Genomic DNA, 21,408 nt, shown 5'->3' with positions numbered 1-21,408 from the left:
GGCAAATTCGATCTTACAAAAGGTAATAATCAAAAGTTTTTCTGCAGACAAATGCATGTTTACCTGCATAAAAATGCATTTTGAAAAATGTCCCAACTATCCTGCCTGATATGGATCTGGTGACCTCCCTAGGTTTGACCTTTTGCTTCCTGGAACTCAAGTATACAAAACTGTTTGGGTGGGAGGATCCTGCCCTCATCATATTCTGTCTTGATAGAATATTAAGAAGTTATCATGCAGTACCAGAAAATGGCCACTGGATGGCACTTAAGGACGTGAGTCACAATTTTAATGAGGTAAATATTCAAAAGCCCTTTAGACGTATAACTGGCAATATGGCATAAGAACATAAGAACATGCCATACTGGGTCAGACCAAGGGTCCATCATGCCCAGCATCCTGTTTCCAACAGTGGCCATCCAGGCCATAAGAACCTGGCAAGTACCCAAAAACTAAGGGGTAGATCTTAAAAACATACGCGCGCGTACTTTTGATCGCACACCAGGCGCGAACAAAAGTACGCTGCATTTTATAAGATACACGCGTAGCCGCGCGCATCTTATAAAATTCGGGGTTGGCGCGCGCAAGGGGGTGCACGTTTGTACAACCTGCGCGTGCCGAGCCCAGTGCGTGCTGCCTGTTCCCTCCGAGGCCGCTCAGATTTCGGAGCGGCCTCGGAGGGAACTTTCCTTCGCCCTCCCCCACCTTTCCCTCCCTTCCCTGGCCCTATCTAAAAACCCCCCCCTTACCTTTGTTGGCAGATTTACGCCTGCTGAAAGCAGATGCAAATCTGCGCGCGCCAGCGGACTGCTGGCGCGCCATCACCCGACCCGGGGGCTGGTCCGGAGGCCTCGACCACCCCCCCGGGCCGGCACCACGCCCCTGGGCCCGCCCCCGAAACGCCGCGTCATTCTGCAACGCCCCCGACACGCCCCTTTTACGAAGCCCCGGGACTTACGCGCGTCCCGGGGCGCTGTGCGCGCCGGTGGCCTATGCAAAATAGGTGCGCCAGCGCGCGAGGGCCCTGCGCGCGTAAATCCAGCCGGATTTACGCGCACAGGGCATTTAAAATCCGCCCCTAAGTCTATTCCATGTTACCGTTGCTAGTAATAGCAGTGGCTATTTTCTAAGTCAACTTAATTAATAGCAGGTAATGGACTTCTCCTCCAAGAACTTATCCAATCCTTTTTTAAACACCACTATACTAACTGCACTAACCACATCCTCTGGCAACAAATTCCAGAGTTTAATTGTGCTTTGAGTAAAAAAAGAACTTTCTCCGATTAGTTTTAAATGTGCCATACGGGCGACTGTCGCCCGTATGACATAGTGAGGGCAAAGGTAGCGCTGGCACCATTTTGAAGATTGGAAATACGGCTCGCGTGCAGGAGGTCGCTCCCGGATCCCCGCTGGACTTTTGGCAAGTCTTGTGGGGGGTCAGGAGGCCCCCCAAGCTGGCCAAATGTCCCTGGGGGTCCAGCGGGGGTCTGGGGGCAATCTCCTGCATGCGTGACGTCGGGAACCAGGAACCAAAATGGCGCCGGTGCTACCTTTGCCCTGTCACATGATAAGGGCAAAGGGCCACCGGCGCCATTTCTCTTAACGCAGCCGTGGCCAGAGAGAGGGAGATCGTGCCGGGACCCCCCTACTGGACCCCAGGTAATTTAAAACATTTTGGGGGGGTTCGGGAGGGTGGGGGATTTGTTTTAAAGGTTAAGGGAGGGTTTTAGGGTTTTTTTGGTGTGCCGGTTTTCCCGCCCTCCCCCGATTTACGATTTTTAACGATTTAAAAAAAAAAAAAAACCCACACAACGATCAGATTTCCCTCCCCCCCCAGCCAAAATCGATCGTTAAGATGATCGATCACACAATTCACACCCCTACTCTTTAGTACATCTTGCTCATAGTGTTCCCTGCAAAGTAAGAGCACAGCATCAACAGAGAGAAAAGAAAATAGACATACGAGATATTTATTTCTTTGAAGTGCCATTGCTGTTATGCTTTGGAGGGGTTAGGGTTTCTTTCCCCACCTCCAAAGTGAACCTCCTGCAGGTTGTCCCAGCTCTTCCACTCAGCATCGTCACCTTCTTAGGCTGCTTCTTGAAGTCAAGGAAGATACTGATGATGGAGCAGGTGGAGGTGGAGGATCTCAAGGCCATGATGCCTTCATACTGGTATTCATGACTTTTCTCGCTGCACTTTAAATGGCTTCTGCCAAGTCTGTGATGCCATCTCCAGGCGGGCTGAAAGCAGCTGCATCTCAATCATGCTGCTGTGGAGCTTATTTATTTCATTATTGCATTTATGAATTGCATCATTCCTAAGATTCCGGGTGTTATACAAACCCAAATAAAATTGTTATATATAAAATTAATATTAATATTAATATTAATATGTAAATAGAAACAAAAATATAAAAGAAATATAAAAATCTGAAAAAGAAATAAAAATATAATAGCATAAAATACTTATCTTCAATCAATGAATAGCCTAAAGAATTTCATCAGACAGATACCTGATCAAACAATCAGGCCTAGCGTTAATTTCTGCCGGTGCCAGGGAAGTGTACAGAAAAGCAGAAAAAAATGCTTTTCTGTACACCCTCTGACTTACTATCATAGCGATATTAAGTCGGAGGCCCCAAAAGTAAAAAAAAGTAAAAATTAAAAAAAAAAAATTAAAAATTGGCCTGCGGCCTGCGGATCGGAAGACGGACGCTCAATTATGCCGGCGTCCATTTTCCAAACCCGTGGCTATCAGCAGGTTTGAGAACCAACACCCTGCAAATTTGAGCGTCGGCTGTCAAACCCGCTGACAGCCGCCACTCCTGTCAAAAAGGAGGCGCTAGGGACATGCTAGTGTCCCTTGTGCCTCCTTTTACCGCGGGCCCTAATTTGCATAGGCCACCCTCCTGAATTGCGCGCCCAGGAGAGTGGCCTGTGCGCGCACCGGGAGAGCGGGCTCTCCCGCGCGTTTTTCTGTATCAGCCTGTCAGTTATCTCAAGATATGTACCAAGAATAATCAATTGCTCCAACACCTACATTCAGAGCTACCACCTTTCTCACAGCAGTGACACATTTTTCTCCACAGAGGCCTGCCTTTTATATGTTTCAAAGAGGGAGGATGTGTCAGAATAGACAAATATTTCTGGCCATTTTGTAAGAAAGTACAAGTGAAGCTACGGCAAGTACTGCCTCTAAACTCTGCACATGCAATAAATAAATAAAACATCTGATTGGAACCATGCAATGCTCACCATACCACTTCCTCTCCTTTTTCTAGTTCTTTTAATTGAATTGAATTTTCTTCAAGCTTTACTTTCTTTATGTATGTAATTGAGATATATTAATAAATACATTTCTTTCTTCTTCACAGTTCTGGCCTCAGAGGTAGCTGCATTTATGGTCTGGAGTACTAACTTGTAAAAGTGTGTTCAGATTCTGTTTGGATGAAAGGCACCATATAAATCACAATTATTAAACTGTATTCTTACTATTGATATTTCTTTCTTATCTCGAAAGATATTATTCAAATGTAATTCCTTCTTATAAAGGCACCAAACCAGCATTTCTCTTACTTGCAAAACTGTAGAACAGGAGGTTTATGTGGAGATTTTAATAAATTAGCAGAACTAATCATTATCTCACCAGATTCTTTCTGTCATTGTTAATTCAGGTCCTTCAGCAACTGAGGAATATTCACAATTATACCCCAGGTGGGGAGGAAGTTCTTTTTGAAAGAAGTGGGGAGATCCCTGCCATGTTTGATATCATGAACTTGCAGATCTTCGCAGATGAGAATTACAAGCTGATAAGAAGTGGGAGATTTGATACTCGAGCTGCCCAAGAGAAAATCCTCTTGAACACCAGTGCCATTGTCTGGAGACAGGAATATAAAGAGGTGACTTAGGGCCTCATTTTCCAATATCACATTGGTAACGCATTAGGGGGCGTTACCAATGCAAATGAGGCTTCTTTCGTGCAGTGGGGAAACATCGCGTGCGGCGATGTTTTCGCCAAAACATTAGCACCACATGCGATGTTTTCCCAGTGTGCAATGATTCTTTCGGTGTTTCATCAGAGAGAGAGAGAGAGAGAGAGAGAGAGAGAGAGAGAGAGAGAGAGAGAGAGAGAGAGAGAGAGAGAGAGAGAGAGAGAGAGAGAGAGAGAGAGAGACTTACTATAGTGCTGATGCCCTAGACAGTTATTTTAACCCCTATGGGAGGGCCACCTACTAACTCGGGGTGGGGATTAGGCATGAGCGTCGGGGGTTGGGGGCCACTTTCGCATTCCACATGAGACCTACGGAAAGAACAGTGGTCTCTAGTGAAGATTTGCTGGCCGTCGGAGTGAGGAAACTCACTCCAAGAAGAGATTTGGGCTACGTTCTCTCCACCTAGCTTCTTGTTGCCCAGGTAGAGTGTCCATCAAGCTAGGTGGAGAGAACATTGCCCAAATCTCTTCTTGGAGTGAGTTTCCTCACTCCGACGGCCAGCAAATGTTCACTAGAGACCACTGTTCTTTCCGTAGGTCTCATGTGGAATGCGAAAGTGGCCCCCAACCCCCGACGCTCATACCTAATCCCCACCCCGAGTTAGTAGGTGGCCCTCCCATAGGGGTTAAAATAACTGTCTAGGGCATCAGCACTATAGTAAGTCTCTCTCTCTCTCTCTCTCTCTCTCTCTCTCTCTCTCTCTCTCTCTCTCTCTCTCTCTCTCTCTCTCTCTCTCTCTCTCTCTCATGGGCTGTTGTGGACCGTGATAATTGGAAAATGAGGCCCTTAGTTTGCCAGGACAATACTAACTAATGGGTAGATTTTAAAAGAGATACTCTTTATAACGCTCAGCCTGACACAATATATGCACCATTGTAAGGGGCTGCTTTGATTCAGGGTGAGTTTTGGGAGGGGGGGGTGGTGTTACAGAAACATTCAGGGGTATTCATTGTAAAATTGACATCATTAAATAATTTTTGTCCTTATAAGCAATGAAAAGGAGTTGATTTGTATAATGCAGCTAGCAGAGACTGCAATGTACAAATCAACTCCTCTTGTTAGAATTTTCATCTCTTACAGAGTCTAAAATTATTTAATAGGGATGTGAATCGTTTTTGAACGATTAAAATTATCGTCAGATAATTTTAAAATCGTCCTAAATCGTTAGAGTGCACGATACAATACAAATGCCCCAGATTTATCATCAGGGGCATTTGTATTGTATTGTTAAATAGGGCACGGGAATTATTTGGGGGAGGGTGGGAAAACCGGCACACCAAAACAACCCCTAAACACACCCTGACCCTTTAAAACCAATTCCTTACCCTCCCCCACCCCCCCAAAATGTTAAATTACCTGGTGGTCCAGTGGGGGGGGGGGGGGGTCCCGGCGCGATCTCCCGCTCTCGGGCCATCGGCGCCATTTTGGCTGCCACTAATTAAAATGGCGCCAATGGCCCGATAAAAAAAAAACCCACCCGACCCTTCAAATCGACCCCCCTTAGCCTCCCCCACCCTCCCTACCCTTTTTTTTAGGGAGGCCCGCGCCACTAAAAAAAACCCCACCCGACCCTTTAAATCGACCCCACCCTCCCGACCCCCCCAAAACCTTTTAAAATGACCTGGTGGTCCAGGGGGGCCTCGGGGAGAGATTTCCCGTTCCCAGGCATCAGCTGTTCTAAAACAAAATGGTGCCGATGTCCCTTTGCCCTTACCATGTGACAGGGTATCTGTGCCATTGGCCGGCCCCTGTCACATGGTAGGAGCACTGGATGGCCGGCGCCATCTTTACTCATCAGCCCCTATTATACTAGGGGCTGATGAGTAAAGATGGCCATCCAGTGCCATCCTGGTTATTTACAATTCTCGTAGCTCCCATGCGTGTAAGTGGCCATTTTTGCACACGCAAGGCTTTTAAAATCTACCTCTAATTGAGTTGTGTGACTGTGCGATACTATGTGATGAACCAAAGATTGATTCTACTGTAAACTCAAGTTTATATTTCATATTGCAAAATGGGGACTATCAAGGAAGGTAGTCTCAGGCATCACTCAACACTAACACCTACTTTATAACTCGAGGTGCAAATTTATGAGACTTGAGAAGGAGACATATAACTTATTCCTAATCAAGAGAAATGTTGCGGTACTATCTGAGCTGATAATCAAGGATATGGTTGAGTTATGCATTGCTTTTCAAACCAGCTCTGGGGTACCTCCTGGCCAGTCTGGTTTTCAGAATATCCATAATGAATATGCATGAAATAGGTTTTCATGTTCTGCCTCTAATGTACACAAATTTTTCATGCATTGTCATTATGGATATCCTGAAAACCAGCCTAGTTAGGAGCTACTCCTGGTCTGGTTTGAGAAGCACTGAGCAATAACAATAACAAATGGTTGCTCATGGCACCAGGATCAAACTAAATATCCCATGTTTTTGCTTCATTAAACTTTTTATTTATTTAATCTGATAGCCCATAATTCCAAAACTTTGCAAAGTTGGTTAAAATAAAACCAATGTACAGCAATACACAGTATAAATAAAACAAAACAATTTAAGACATTAGATATCCAACAATACACAGATACATTGCCCTATGCAATCTGCAGTCCATAAAAGATGGCATCCCAGCTCCACTAGAAGCAAATTATCCTTCTAGAGAACAACCTTCAGCTTAAGTCTCTGAGCCAGGCAGCTCCTTAAGAGGGTATTTTTCCCCAGCATAACCTACAAGGCTAAGGTGATAGCAGCCTCCTGCTGAATGATCCGAGTACCTATTTATATAACCAGGTTTTGATTTTCTTGCAAAACACTAAATAATTTGTTTCCACCCATCCCTCTAGTGCAGGGGTGGGCAATTTTTGTCCTCAAGGGCCGCAAACCAGTTGGGTTTCAGGATATCCCTAACGAATATGGATGAAATACATTTGGAGACAATTGAGGCAGAGAGCATGCAAATATCTCTCATGCATATTCATTAGGGATATCCTGAAACCCAACTGGTTTGCAGCCCTCAAGGATCGAAATTCCCCACCCCTGCCCCAGTGGTATATTATTCCAAATTATGGGGTACAGCAACTAAAAGCTATTTTTCTGGTAGTTGTCAGCCTTGCCTGTGAAAGAGAAGAGGTCTTCAAAAGTTCTTGCTGTAAAGACCTCAATATTCTGGTGCAAATGGAATGGAAAAGTGGCTGTCAGGTACGTAGGGGGTAGCCAAATGTGCACACCTGAAAACAATAAAGAGAATGTTTAATTTAATTCTAAATTAAACTGGAGCCAGTGCAACTCCTTTGACACTATCATTGTAGGATTAGTGCTTTTACTTGCTGTCAGCAGCCTCGCAGCAGTGTTTTGGAGAAGCTGCAGCTGCTTGGCACTAGAAAAGGGGAGGCCCTGTTACAATGAGTTTGCATTAATCTAAGAGGTCCATATTCAGCAGCACAAGGAGCAGAAAGTTACCTGGGTACGTTTACTCTGGTGACTGCAGGCAAGAAATTCTCCGGGACAAACCTGGGTAACTCTGCCCCTGAATATACCTCTTTAAAGTTAGCTAGGACAACATTTTTTCTGACCAGACTCACGTGGGTAACTTTTGCCAAGTAAAACCTGCCCCTAGAATGTCCACTGCTCTCCCTTCTTTCCACCTGTCTAATTTTACCCAGGTAAAATTTAGCCAGCGAGAGGGGAAAATATTCAGTTAAAGGTTTTTATCTGGAGTTACTCGGACAAACCCCTTTTGATATAGACCTCTATGTGACTAATAATTAAGCATGGATGTACGTGGTTCAATCTTTCCTGTCTATAAATGTAGAGAGCAGGCAGATAAGTCACCACTGCAGATACCGGCTTCTCCATAGTTAGCTGGGCATCGAAAATAACCTCCTAAGCTCTTTAACAGTTTCTTTAGATAATAGGGTCACACCTGCTATAGAGGGAAGGACAAACAAAGGTCTCCTGAGGCTACTCACCCATAAAGTCTCAGTCACAGTTTGTGGTCACATAACGATTGTGCAACAGCCTTCAGGGAATAATTAGGGTGGTAATTCCAGAAACCTGCTCATGTACATGACTAGTTGAATATCCATAAGATTCTAATCTAAACACTTTGATGAGGGCCACTAGTGGGGAAAGACAGATATTTAAAATGGGTCAGTGAAAATGCTGCTTTTGATATGAAAATGTTTGTACTTTGCTTATCACTAGGGTCAAAGTTCTGGCTGTTTAAATATGCCAACAATCTTCATCACCCTGCAAATTGCTTTTTAATGATTTAAATGGAGCTGCAGTAGGTTGATGTGGAAACCTGCAATGTATTCCAAGAAATGACTGCAATGCCAGTGTGGTGATTCCTTGGTCAGCCACTAGATGTTTTTAGAACCCTCCCCATAGAATGTAATAGCTTAGTGAGAGACATCAGTCCTGTGCAATCCTTCCTCTTGAAGCTGGCTGTGATTGATGGTCTCAGTCTATTTGTGTGTGTGGGGGGGGGGGAGATGTAAGGAATAGAAGCAGTGTGGTCAGTTTGATTTAGCTTTTAAGGAGTAAGGAGCTGATTTTTGGGTTCCCCAGTATTAAATGAGGCCTACTTTACCCCACTCAACTTTTTTTGCTCACTGAGGAGATCCCTAGAACTGCACTCCCTGTCTGTAAGGGTCTGCCTCCTATTGGGGAAAGGCTATTTTAAGAGTTTCACTAATTATGAAGTTGACTGATGTGAAACCTTGGACATTTTGGAGAAGGCCATTTTCCCGGCTCCAAAGGTCAAGGGCTGGAGACCTATTAGTACTGCTTCAAGATCACAGAAGAGGCGAAATCAGGGACAGCATCACAGCAGGGCTAGAGTTTTGGAACTGCAGAAGGTTTTTCCTTTTTGTTTGTGAGGAGGCTTTTAATCCACCCCTCCTCACAAGGGAGCTGGACTGGTATAGCTGGTTTCCTGACCAGAGAAGTCACATCTACTGGAAGTTTGAGAAGAAGGAGGAAGATCAGGAGACCCTCAACAGTATCTCCATCCTAAGGGACCAGGGAAAGAGTCAGCACTTTGGACTTAGGTAGGATTATTCTTGGATTTAAAGAATTTTCCACAATAGGATTTACCTAACCCACTGGGACAGTTTATATACTAACTAGAAGGTACCAATGTGCCTAGTATAATTAATATTTACTCAAGAACCTGTGATGTTATGAACTTCATAATAGTTTGCATCGTATAGTATTAAATTTCACTTTCACACTCAGTCTTATATATAATCATTGGTCATGAAATGTACATTTTTTTTAAATATTTTCAAATTGCATTGTGCAAATACACTGTGATCCATAATTTTTCAAAGTTTTCTTGATTGTATTACTTATCTTAGAGCTGTATCATAGATGAAAGCCTTCCACTCTGAGGTAACTCTGTCCGGGAGCTACCTCGGAGTGGAAGGCTTTCATCTACCTCGGAGTGGAAGGCTTTCACCTATGATACAGCTCTAAGATAAGTAATGCAGTGAAGAAAAGTTTGAAGAATTATGGATCACAATGTATTTGCACAATAAGGGTATATGTTGCAATTTCAAAATATTTAAAAGAAATGTACATTTCATGACCAATGATTATATTTATTTATTTAAAATCTTTTCTATACCGTCGTTTAGTAGAATACCGTCACAACGGTTCACATATAGGCACATATAGTAAATTGTACATGCAACTGTTCCTATTAATAGTAATGGAGGTGCCTGCTGAGTGTGAAAGTGAAATTTAATACTATACAAAGAAGCCTATTATGAAGGTCATAACATCACAGGTTCTTAAGTAAATATTAATTATACTGAGCACATGGGTACCTTCTTTATAGTCATCATATATTTACCAACGGTCCAACTTTGATAAAAAAAAAAACAAACTCCAAGGTTACCATGGTGATATAAGTGATTGTACAGTTTATATACTGACAGGAAAAATAATAAGCTCCCTTCCAGGAACTTGAGAAAAGGACATGAGCCCAGAACTCAGGAAGAAAGAGTACATTTTTTCATTGTACAATTTCATTGGCGGAGTCCCTATTGGACATTGACGGAAGTTTTTGAAATAATAAGTAAATTTTATTTGAGCACCCAGTCGGTGTCCAGTTTGTTTGCCCAGCAGTAAAGACATCTACAGAGAAAATCACACACTTAAGGAAAAGCACACCATCATCTGAGCCATGAAGAACTACCTTCATCTTCATAGAAAGAACTCACACCATGGGATTTGTAGGAAGGGGGAATGTGCCTATGAAGACAGCCCCCTATATAAGAAATAGTTTTATGGCCCTAGGGGAAACAGCCAACCCCCAAACAAAGGGTTACAACAGTAATTTTAGAAAGCCAGCACTGCAAGTTTCAAGATTGTGCGATCAGATAGCTAGGTTATACTATCAAACACATCTGTTTGTATCTTGCATTCAGATCCCACGTTCTGTCTGCAGTGAAAATTGCCAAGCGGGACACAGAGAGGTGTCTATAGAAGGACAGCCAGCTTGCTGCTTTCAATGTGTGCCTTGTCCCAGTGGAAAAATCACAAATGAAAACAGTGAGTATTCTTAGTTTAATTGTAACCCAGACCTCATGGTGGTAAAACTCCTTATCTAGAGACAGTCAAGAATCTTCTCTGTCTATAAATGTCCACACACAGGAATACCCTATTTGCTACTAGAAATAGTCTAACTCAGATCAAATAAATCCAAACTTGCTGTACCATAGGTTTTTAGATGTATCCATTTTGGCCTAATAAAAAGTGCCTCATCTGTGCGCTCAGCTGTCTGGCTTAAAAAAAAAAACAACAAAGAAAATGACCAAATAAAAAAATTAATCTATTCTGCAAAGTATGTTGAATAGATATTGTTGCAAAAACATCATCTACTCCTTATTTTTCTTACTTCATGTATTAACAATAAATGTTTATGAAACACTAGGGACAGTGTTACATTTTAAGAGTCCATGTTGAAAAGATTTGTTTGAGTATTTTTGGAGGTGATCAGAACAAATCTTTGGTTTCAAAAATTCCCTCCTGGTCTCCATTTAAATTTTCCCTGGGTAACTCATTAACCATACAAAATTTTCTGGATAAAAAGAAAAGCAGTGATGGGAATATTCCAGGGCTGAGACTTAACCTTAGCCAGTTAGCACTGATAGTCAGCACTCTCTGGATAAAGTTATCCATGTAAGTCTGGTAACTTTGACTTTAGCCGGGTATATTCAGCAGAACTTGTATCCAGGTATGTTCTGATGAATCTCCTAGCTAATTTTATCTGGATAACTTTTCCACTCCGCTGTCTTACTCAGTATGGACTTCTAAACAATTAAGGGTCCTCATACCAGGGTTCAACCAATTTTGTCTCTGTGGTCTATGCCACATTTATCATCAACATGGGGTCCATGTCTCTTTTTGTTTTATTATTATTTTTTCCTTTTGCAAGTTAAATTACTACTCAGAATGGAGTCACCTTAGTACAAGCTGTCAGCAAAATTGAGGTAGATACTTATCTTCCTACATGGCCATGTCTTGCATTAGATCATCATCAGGGGAGCATCTCTTTTCATTCAATGTTTAGTGCATAATAAATTCCTAATGTCTACATGGTGAATGTTCACACTCTTACTCCGACATTTCTAAAAATGACAATATAAACGTAGGGGTTAAATGCTCCTAGCAGGATGCATGTCAAGCCAATCACAATGTTGGCATCTTCATCACTTTTCACTGGATATCACTAAGGATATGCACATTTAAACTTTTCCTTTCAATATGTTTTTTTTTCACTTTGGGGTTATGGTCATTTTTTAATTAATTTAATGTTTTTTTTAGTTTAGTTTGTATTGTTTCCCAAATTAAACAGCCAAAAACATCCCCATAACAAAAAAAAAGAAGCTCGTCCTTCTCAAGGCCCTCAAACCCGCCTTCTGCCCTATTAAAGCAACCTTGGGGCCTGGGTCTACCTGGCTGGACTGAGCTGAACAGGACCCAGCTGAGGCATTCTAGGGCCACTCGAATCCCTACTCCTAATGTCAACACCTTGCCCTCAACACTAACAAAACTGAACTCCTACTCATCTCTTCACACTCCTCCCCCACCCTTCCCCAACCTAACGACCCCATGCTCAACCTAATCTCAGTGCAACCATTTGTCAGGGACCTCGGAGTTCTCCTTGACCACCAACTAAATATGAAATCGTACATCAACTTTATTCTCAAAGCAGGTTTTTTCAAACTCAACATCCTGAAAAAACTCAGACCTTTACTATACGCCCAGGACTTCCGTACTGTGATTCAATCCACCTTAACCTCCAAATTAGATTACTGTAATGCACTCCTACTAGGGCTCCCCTGTCCTCTTTAAAACCCCTCCAACTGTTACAAAACGCCACAGCAAGACTCATTACAAACACGCGTAAATACGAAAACATCACCCCCATCCTCAGAGACCTTCATTGGCTCCCCATTCTCTCCCGCATCCACTACAAAACCCTGACCATAGTACACAAATCCATCCATGCCCACAACTCCAATTGGCTTGACTTCCCTTTCATCGCCCCTCAGTCCACCCGTCTCACCAGATCCACCAACAAAGGCACTTTACACGTCCCCTCTCTTAAAACTGCCAACCTCTCTTCCACTCGCGAACGTGCCCTCCCTATTGCAGGCCCCTCCCTCTGGAACTCCCTCCCTGTGCACATGCGCCTCGAACCATGTGCCATCAAATTTAAAAAGAAATTAAAAACACTGCTGTTCAAACAAGCTTATCCAGAATAGTATACCCCTCAATACCCTGCACCACCCTACAGTGATCGCATATTCCTTATATTAAGGATCTAACTATATTACTATATTGTTATGTTATGTTCTGTTCTCAATTATTTTAATTCTATCGCTTCCATACTGCCTCTGGTTTATTCCCTCCTTGTTCATTTTCCCCTGTTAATATGTACTCTCAATTCTTTTGTTCAACTGTAAACCGGTATGATGTCCCCACTAATACCGGTATATAAAAGTTTCTAAATAAATAAATAAATAAATACTCCTGCCCATACAAGTCTTTTTTAGGTGATTCTGCACTTGGAGCATGTAGTCAATGAAGTTCTGGGGTCAATGGGGTTTACTTCGGCCTCCCAAGTCTCACGAGCTAGTCCAAGATTCCTTGGGCTCTTCCCATATGGTAGGTCAAAAGGGGAAAAATTCCATCGAGCTCTATGGTGTTTTGCGGATTGCGAACAGCACGTAAGGTTGTAATGCATCCCAGTTCTTGCCATTTTCATCCACAAATTTCCTCAACATTTGTTTGAGTGTCTGATTGAAGCACTTGACTAGGCCATTGGTCTGTGGGTGATACATTGAGGTTCGCAGTGTTTTTACCTTGAGCAAGGCGTAGAGTTGTTTCATTACCTTGGACATGAACAGGGTTTCTGATCCATCAGGATCTCCTTGAGGAGCTCAAAGTCGTGAAAAAACCTCCATTAGGGTGGTCACCACAGTTGGGGGTCTTCATATTCCATAGTGGGACTTCCTCCGTTATATTGTGGCATAGTCAAAAATTACGAGGATGTACTTATTTCCTCAACTGGATTTCTTTAGTTGCCCCACAAGATCCATGCCCACTTTTTCAAAAGGAGTTTCAATTATGGGCTTTGGTATAAAAGATGCTACTTGTATGCCAGCAGGCTTTGTGAGTTGGTAGGTAGGGCAGGACTGGCAATACAACTGGACCTGTTTATGTATGCCCAGCCAATAGAATTGTGCCAATATTTTTTCCCAGGTCTTTTCCTCACCCAGATGACCCCCCTTAGAAGGTTGTTGTGTGCTAGCTGCATAACCTTTTGATGGTAGGGTTTGGGAACTAGGAGTTGTTTTATCACTTCCTCCTTCACACTTCCCTTTGCAACTCTGTAAATTAAATCACCTTTGATCACAAATTAAGGAGGAACAGGGTCTGTAAGCTGTGCTCCAGGGACTACCTTTCACTCTACCCTCTATCAGATCGATACTGTAAAGTGCGGCTGGAGATTCCCCTTCTGTAACTCACTGTGGGCGCACAATTCGGACGCGTAAGGCGATCCTGCGATACAGTCTCCAGTTTCACGTATCCTTAGGGCTTCTTGAAACCGACCCGTAACCCCTTCCGCACGCGGCATGTATATCAGATGTAAACGATCGAATTAGCTATTCCCTCCCATACAGTGACGCGCGCCCCGACTATCGCTATTTTACCCTGCCATTTTGCCCCGCGTTTAACCTGCTAACTTACCGCCTACCCCTACCCCTGCGTTACAGGCAGGGGCAATGGTGCACGGCAAACTTTCCCTCAAATCATTGCACTACACATGCGATTCCTTAAATTAACTTAAAACAATAATGCTAGATCCATCCTTACCATAATTTATCCTGATCAACAAGCCATTTATGTACATATGTTATATACTATAGTCTAATGTTCCATGTACTCCTGTTAGTTCTGTTACAACTTGTTATATTTATTACCATGTTATAATGTAAAATATTCTTATATCTATTTAATACCATGTTATAATGTAAAATAGGGCTGTTATCACCCTATTCCTTTAGTTATCTGGAAACCGATGTGATATCTCGATCGAATGTCGGTATATAAAATAAATAAATAAATAAATAAATAAATAAAAATACAAACATTTGCAGCGAGCCCCGCTTTTGGTAAAGTTGTTATATATATATATATATATATACCTAGATGTCAGTTTCCGAATCCCCCATCTCCACACGTGATTATCCAGGCGGCGGCGGCGGGAGCCGGGGCGGGTGGGCACCCGTTCATCCAGGCGGCGGTGGGAACCGGCGGGCGGGTGGGCGCGCGTTCATCCGGGCGGCGGCGGGAGCCGGCAGGCGGGTGGGTGCCCGTTCATCCAGGCGGCGGTGGGAGCCGGCGGGCGGGTGGGCGCGCGTTTATCTGGGCGGCGGCGGGAGCCAGTGGGCGGGCGTGCGTTCATCCAGGCGGAGGGAGCCGGTGGCGAAAGCGGCCTCCAGCAACCCCCGCCGGCAGTGAATGAATGCACGCCTGTGTACGACCGTGCAATTTCGCGCTCAAGGCACTCACATGCCGTGACGTCAAGCGTCGTGACGTCACGCCTTGAGCACCGAAATTGCACGGGTGTACACAGGCGTGCATTCATTCACTGCTGGCGGGGGCTGCTGGAGGCCACTTTCGCCGCCGGCTCCCTCCGCCTGGATGAACGCACGCCCACCCGCCCGCCGCCTCCTGCATAAACGCGCACCCGCCGCCTTCCGCCGCCTGGATAAACGCGCGCCCACCCGCCCGCCGCCTCCCGCCACCGCCTGGATAAACGCGCACCCTCCCACCGCCACCTGGATGAACGGGCGCCCACCCGCCCACCGGCTCCCGCCGCCGCCACCTGGATAAACGCGTGTGGAGATGGGAGATTCGGAAAGTGACATCTAGGTGTTTATATATATATATATAACAACTTTTGTTTTAGTTTTCGCCCTGCGCCTTGCTTCGGGAGGGGGGAAACCATCCACTTCCTGGTACCTGTCATTTCAAATGTCAGTTGAAATGACATTTGAAATGACAGGTACCAGCACACCCAGGATACTGTATAGGCGCTGTATTAAGCGCCTATACAGTAAAATGGGTTGCGCGGGCCTAACGCTTCGCCTAACGCTTCACAGATGCGGCTTGGATTTGCAAGCAATTTAAATAGAGTATCGAGTGGTATGTGAAGAGAACTGTGCGTGCGGGGAACGAGGGTGCGCCCGGCACTGCCGCACTCTTTCTAACGCGGCATAACTGTATCGACCTGTATATATGCTGCTAGGCCCACTTAAATGATTCATCCTCCCTCTGGGCCCTCCTGAAACTCTATGAGTCATCCTCATTTTCCCACTCAAAAGGGCCCATTAAGACATTCTGGGTTGGTGACAGGTTTTCTGCTTACTCCGAACCCTTCTTTCCATTTGCCTCTAAATTAGCAGCATATGTATATTTATTCTGTCATCACTGAAATTAGGATTTAAGAGTCTTTATGAAAGAGATCTGGGTCATCCAAAGGGAAAGTTCTGGAAAGTCCACCTCTTCATGATTGTGACTGGATGAGCCCATTGTGAGCTGGTTCCAGAGGCTCTTGAAGTTTGGACAGTCCTGTCCTGTGACCACAGAATAGGGTAGCCAAGGAAGGATTCCCACCTCAATTGTATCTTAGCTGGCCGGGGTCTTCAGTAATAAACCAGTTTGTGGGATACTGTCAATGGTCCCTGTGGATGCATGCCAGGATCACTACTCTGTTGTAGTCAATTTGGATTCACTTTATCAAGTCTCTCCATATGAGCATTTTCACACTCCCTGAGTCCACTAATGCTTGGGTTGGAACACTATTTAGCTCAACTTTAATCTCAAAAGTTGAAACCCCTTGGCTGGAGATATCCACAAAATTACAAAAGTGTGAGGTCACTGCATTAAAGTCCATCAACTCATCTCCCCAATCTCTGGCAAAATGGCCCCTTTCTCCACAGCTGAAACATGGCGGGCTGGCTGAGGACTGCAGGTGAGGTGAGAGGTCTGGCCAGACCTGTACTATGGATAATTGAGACCTCCCACGGATCATTTTTTGCCAAAAACGAAACTGGAACCCGAACCCGAAACCGAAACCAGAAAAACGAATAAAAAAAACAAAAACACGAATCGGGAAAAAAACCCATCCCAACCCTTAAATTTTACTTTCTTACACCCCCTCCACCATCCCGATCCCTCCCCAAGAATTACTAAAAGTCCCTGGTGGTCCAACGGGGTCCCACAAGCGATCTCTCCCTCCATGCTGTCGAGCCTGCTATGACTCAAAATGGCACCAATAGCCTTGCCCTTACGATGTCACAGGGGCTACTGGTGCCATTGGTCAGCCCCTGTCACATGCTCCTACCATGGCACCCCCAAGACTTGTCAAAAGTCCCTGGAGGTCCAGTGGGGGTCTGGAGTGATCTCATGCACTCGGGCTGTCGGCTGCCAGTATTCAAAATGGTGCCGATAGCCTAGCCCTTACAATGTCATGGGGGCTACCGGTGCCATTGGTCAGCCCCTGTCACCGGTACCCATTGGCCAGCCCCTGTCACATGCTCCTACCATGGCACCCCCAAGACTTGCCAAAAGTCCCTGGAGATCCAGTGGGGGTCCGGAGTGATCTCCTGTACTCAGGTCATCGGCTGCCAGTATTCAAAATGGCGCTGATAGCCTAGCCCTTACGATGTCACGGGGGCTACCGGTGCCATTGGTCAGCCTCTATCACATGCTCCTACCATGTTCTTGCCTTGGTGTCTCACTCCTTGTTTGCCTTGCCTCACTCTGCTTTGCCTTGTTTGTCTCTGGTTTTCACCTGTGATGTCCATTTCTTTGTTGCCCTGTTTGTTTCAGCTTTACCCTATCTCTTTGTTTTGTCCATCTCTCCCTGACTTCTGGTTTTGTGCTTGGCTTTGGATTCTAACTATTTATTTATTTATTTATTTAAGGGTTTTTATATACCGCAGTACGTAAGGAAATACATCACCGCGGTTTACATTAAACAATAACTTAGCAACAGGCTTTACATTGACATTCTTAATAGGTATTAAATAAACTAATATCCATATAACAGTTTTGACGGAAAACAGGCTGAACAGACTGTGGACCATCCAATAAAGTATAACATACCATTAAACTATTGATGTAACTATTAAACCTTAACAAACCAACACAAAAACTGTTGCCCTGACCTCTGCCTGATCCTTGATGCTGCTGATCCTTGATAGGGATGTGAATCGTGTCCTCGATCGTCTTAACGATCGATTTCGGCTGGGAAGGGGAGGGAATCGTATTGTTGCCGTTTGGGGGGGTAAAATATCGTGAAAAATCGTGAAAAATCGTGAAAAATCTAAAAATCTAAAAATCGCAAAACCGGCACATTAAAACCCCCTAAAACCCACCCCCGACCCTTTAAATTAAATCCCCCACCCTCCCGAACCCCCCCCAAATGAGTTAAATAACCTGCGGGTCCAGCGGCGGTCCGGAACGGCAGCGGTCCGGAACGGGTTCCTGCTCCTGAATCTTGTTGTCTTCAGCCGGCGCCATTTTCCAAAATGGCGCCGAAAAATGGCGGCGGCCATAGACGAACACGATTGGACGGCAGGAGGTCCTTCCGGACCCCCGCTGGACTTTTGGCAAGTCTCGTGGGGGTCAGGAGGCCCCCCACAAGCTGGCCAAAAGTTCCTGGAGGTCCAGCGGGGGTCAGGGAGCGATTTCCCACCGCGAATCGTTTTCGTACGGAAAATGGCGCCGGCAGGAGATCGACTGCAGGAGGTCGTTCAGCAAGGGTTCCGGCGCCTCGCTGAACAACCTCCTGCAGTCGATCTCCTGCCGGCGCCATTTTCCGTACGGAAACGATTCGCGGCGGGAAATCGCTCCCTGACCCCCGCTGGACCTCCAGGAACTTTGGCCAGCTTGTGGGGGGCCTCCTGACCCCCACGAGACTTGCCAAAAGTCCAGCGGGGGTCCGGAAGGACCTCCTGCCGTCCAATCGTGTTCGTCTATGGCCGCCGCCATTTTTCGGCGCCATTTGGAAAATGGCGCCGGCTGAAGACAACAAGATTCAGGAGCAGGAGCCCGTTCCGGACCGCTGCCGTTCCGGACCGCCGCTGGACCCGCAGGTTATTTAACTCATTTGGGGGGGGTTCGGGAGGGTGGGGGATTTAATTTAAAGGGTCGGGGGTGGGTTTTAGGGGGTTTTAGTGTGCCGGCTCACGATTCTAACGATTTATAACGATAAATCGTTAGAATCTCTATTGTATTGTGTTCCATAACGGTTTAAGACGATATTAAAATTATCGGACGATAATTTTAATCGTCCTAAAACGATTCACATCCCTAATCCTTGATGCTGCCCAAACCTCTTCCTGGATCTCAATTATGCTTGTCCGATGCATACCCTGATCTCTGCCTATTACTTGACTCCTGTCTTCTTTCTATGGGATTATTGCCTAAGCTTTTCCTGCCCCTGGAACCCAAGAGGTCAGCCTGTGGGAAATAGGATTGGTATAGGAAAAGCTCTAGACCTTGTCCCAGGAGAGCCTGACCACCTGCTCTCAGCATGGACCTAGTGGGTTTGCCTACTAGACTGTGTCAATCATGTCACAGCTAAAGGCTCACATTCTGTGACACACACTTTTTGCATTATAACATTATCACGACAAAAAGTGAGGTTTGGGTTGATAACATTAACATCTTATGTACTAAAAAATTGTCACATATTTTATCAAATCTAAGCACTTATAATGCATGAAAAATAACAGCTAATTCACAATGTCAGGAAATTTTGCAGGTATATAATATGCATAACAAAGTTAAATACTAAGTTCACTCAAGTTAAAGAGAATGTAGATGATGCATCAAGTTGTTTAAAGCCAAAATGGAAACCGAGAGACATAAAAAAAAACAATAAAAGGTAAGAAATATTTTAATCTTAATTTGTTTTCCTCTGTAGTATGTCCCTTTGGCATATCTATATTTTACTATTTTATATGTAATATAAATGTATAAGATAATCACAGAAAGCTTAGTTTAAGATTGATAGTCAATAAGATTTTGGAGACTGCTGGTACTAATAACATTTTTTTAATTCAAAATTTCTTACCAGATGGCAAAGTGTTTAAGAAAACAAACTTAAACCATCTTGTATTCTGATGTTTTTCCAAATTTTTCGATGCTGATTCTTTTCCCTTTAGATCCCACTCTTTGTCGCAAGTGCCCAGAAGATCAATGGCCTAATGAAAATCAGGACCAGTGTCTCCCGAGGCAGCCTCAGTTCCTCTCTTTTGAAGAAACCATGGGTGTTGCCTTGGCTGCAGCTGCTATTATCTTCTCCCTCCTCACTCTCTCCATCCTGGCTATTTTCAGAAAGTATTCTGAGACCCCAGTTGTCAAAGCCAACAATAGGAACCTCAGCTACCTTCTTCTCATGGCCCTCACATTATGTTTCCTCTCTGCCTTAGTGTTCATTGGCCATCCAGTCAGAGTGACTTGTCTGCTCCGCCAAACTATCTTTGGCACAACCTTTTCCATTACTGTCTCTTGCATGTTGGCAAAAACTGTAACAGTGATCATAGCTTTTAAGTCAACCAAACCAAACATGCTTGGGAAAAAGCTTGGTTCTAAGGTTACCAGTTTCATTGTCCTGTTTTGCCCACTTGTCCAAGTCTTGATTTGCATCATTTGGTTGGCAAGTTCTCCTCCTTTTCCAGAGTTCAACATGAAATCCAAAAGTGATAAGATAGTGATTGAGTGTAACGAGGGTTCCCCCCTCTTCTTTTACTGTATGCTGGGATATTTGGGGGTATTGGCCACTGTGAGCTTCATAGTAGCATTTCTGGCAAGAAAATTGCCTGATAGTTTTAATGAAGGTAAATTTATCACGTTCAGTATGTTTGTCTTTCTGAGCGTTTGGCTTTGCTTCATCCCTGCTTATCTAAGTGCGGAAGGGAAATATATTGTGGCAGTGGAGATATTTTCCATCTTGGCTTCCAGCGCTGGACTACTCAGCTGTCTTTTCTTTCCAAAATGTTATATTATTATATTCAGACCCGACATGAACACTAAGCAGTATGTAAGAGGAAAGCAAGCATCAACTGCCAATTAATTTCATTTACATTAATAATAGAAGTTTTTAATTCTTGTACATTTATTCTAGAAAGAATGTCATTTAATATGAATTTTACTGTTGTAGGATCCTTCCTTGTGATTATAAATGCCCCTTGGTGTTTTGAAAGTGCTCGAACTGCCAATTTTGAAGACCAAAATAGTATGCATTGCTTCCTCCATTGACATTAATGGGAAACAAATGAACAAATTACAAGAATAAATGAATAGTTTTTCATCATTTGAAATTAATGAAACAAATTATGGAAGCAAATGAAATGAATTAATGAGCCAAACAAACATTTTTCTGTGCATATCCCTAGTTAATGCTGTGAATTGATTCATGGACATTTCTGTTGTACCTGGAATGCTGTGCAAATTGATTATGAGATTAAGACCCTAACTGGGAGAGTGAAACCTTATACCATCTGGGTCCAGCAGTTAATGAACATCTGTTTGAGTGTTAATATCAATTCTTTTTGCAGTGCTGTACTTGCTATATAACCAAATAAATTCAGCAAGTTAGGAACAATTTAATCAGTGTGAATAAGCTTTTATTAAGAATAGCACCAACACAGTGAGAAAACTAGCCTTCAAACCCACTTTTTGAAGAGATGATATCCTTGTGAATCCTGATAGCATTTAGCATAGCTGAAAGATGAGTTTAACATTGTTGATCTGTCACACATATTCATTGTGGGTATCCTGAAAACCTAGTTGGCTATGGGGTCCCCAGCACAGGTT

The 21,408-nt window shown here is 44.0% G+C and overlaps 1 protein-coding gene across 2 annotated transcripts in view; it reads left to right on the top strand.

Moving 5' to 3' along the window:
• Positions 1–21,188, top strand: part of LOC115086172 (vomeronasal type-2 receptor 26-like) — an 83,177-nt gene extending 61,989 nt beyond the window's left edge. For both annotated transcript variants that reach the window (XM_029592670.1, XM_029592671.1), the window contains 3 exons: positions 3,677–3,901; positions 10,431–10,554; positions 19,755–21,188. In XM_029592670.1, the coding sequence (XP_029448530.1) occupies positions 3,761–3,901; positions 10,431–10,554; positions 19,755–20,665 (1,176 nt within the window). In that variant the 5' untranslated portion in view covers positions 3,677–3,760 and the 3' untranslated portion in view covers positions 20,666–21,188. The remainder of the gene's footprint in view (positions 1–3,676; positions 3,902–10,430; positions 10,555–19,754) is intronic.
• Positions 21,189–21,408: the final 220 nt, after the last annotated feature.

The sequence above is a fragment of the Rhinatrema bivittatum genome, chromosome 2 (genome assembly GCF_901001135.1).
Source record: "Rhinatrema bivittatum chromosome 2, aRhiBiv1.1, whole genome shotgun sequence".
NCBI lineage: Eukaryota > Metazoa > Chordata > Amphibia > Gymnophiona > Rhinatrematidae > Rhinatrema > Rhinatrema bivittatum.
Note: the sequence above shows the minus strand (reverse complement) of the source record. Positions and strands in the feature narration are given on the sequence as shown.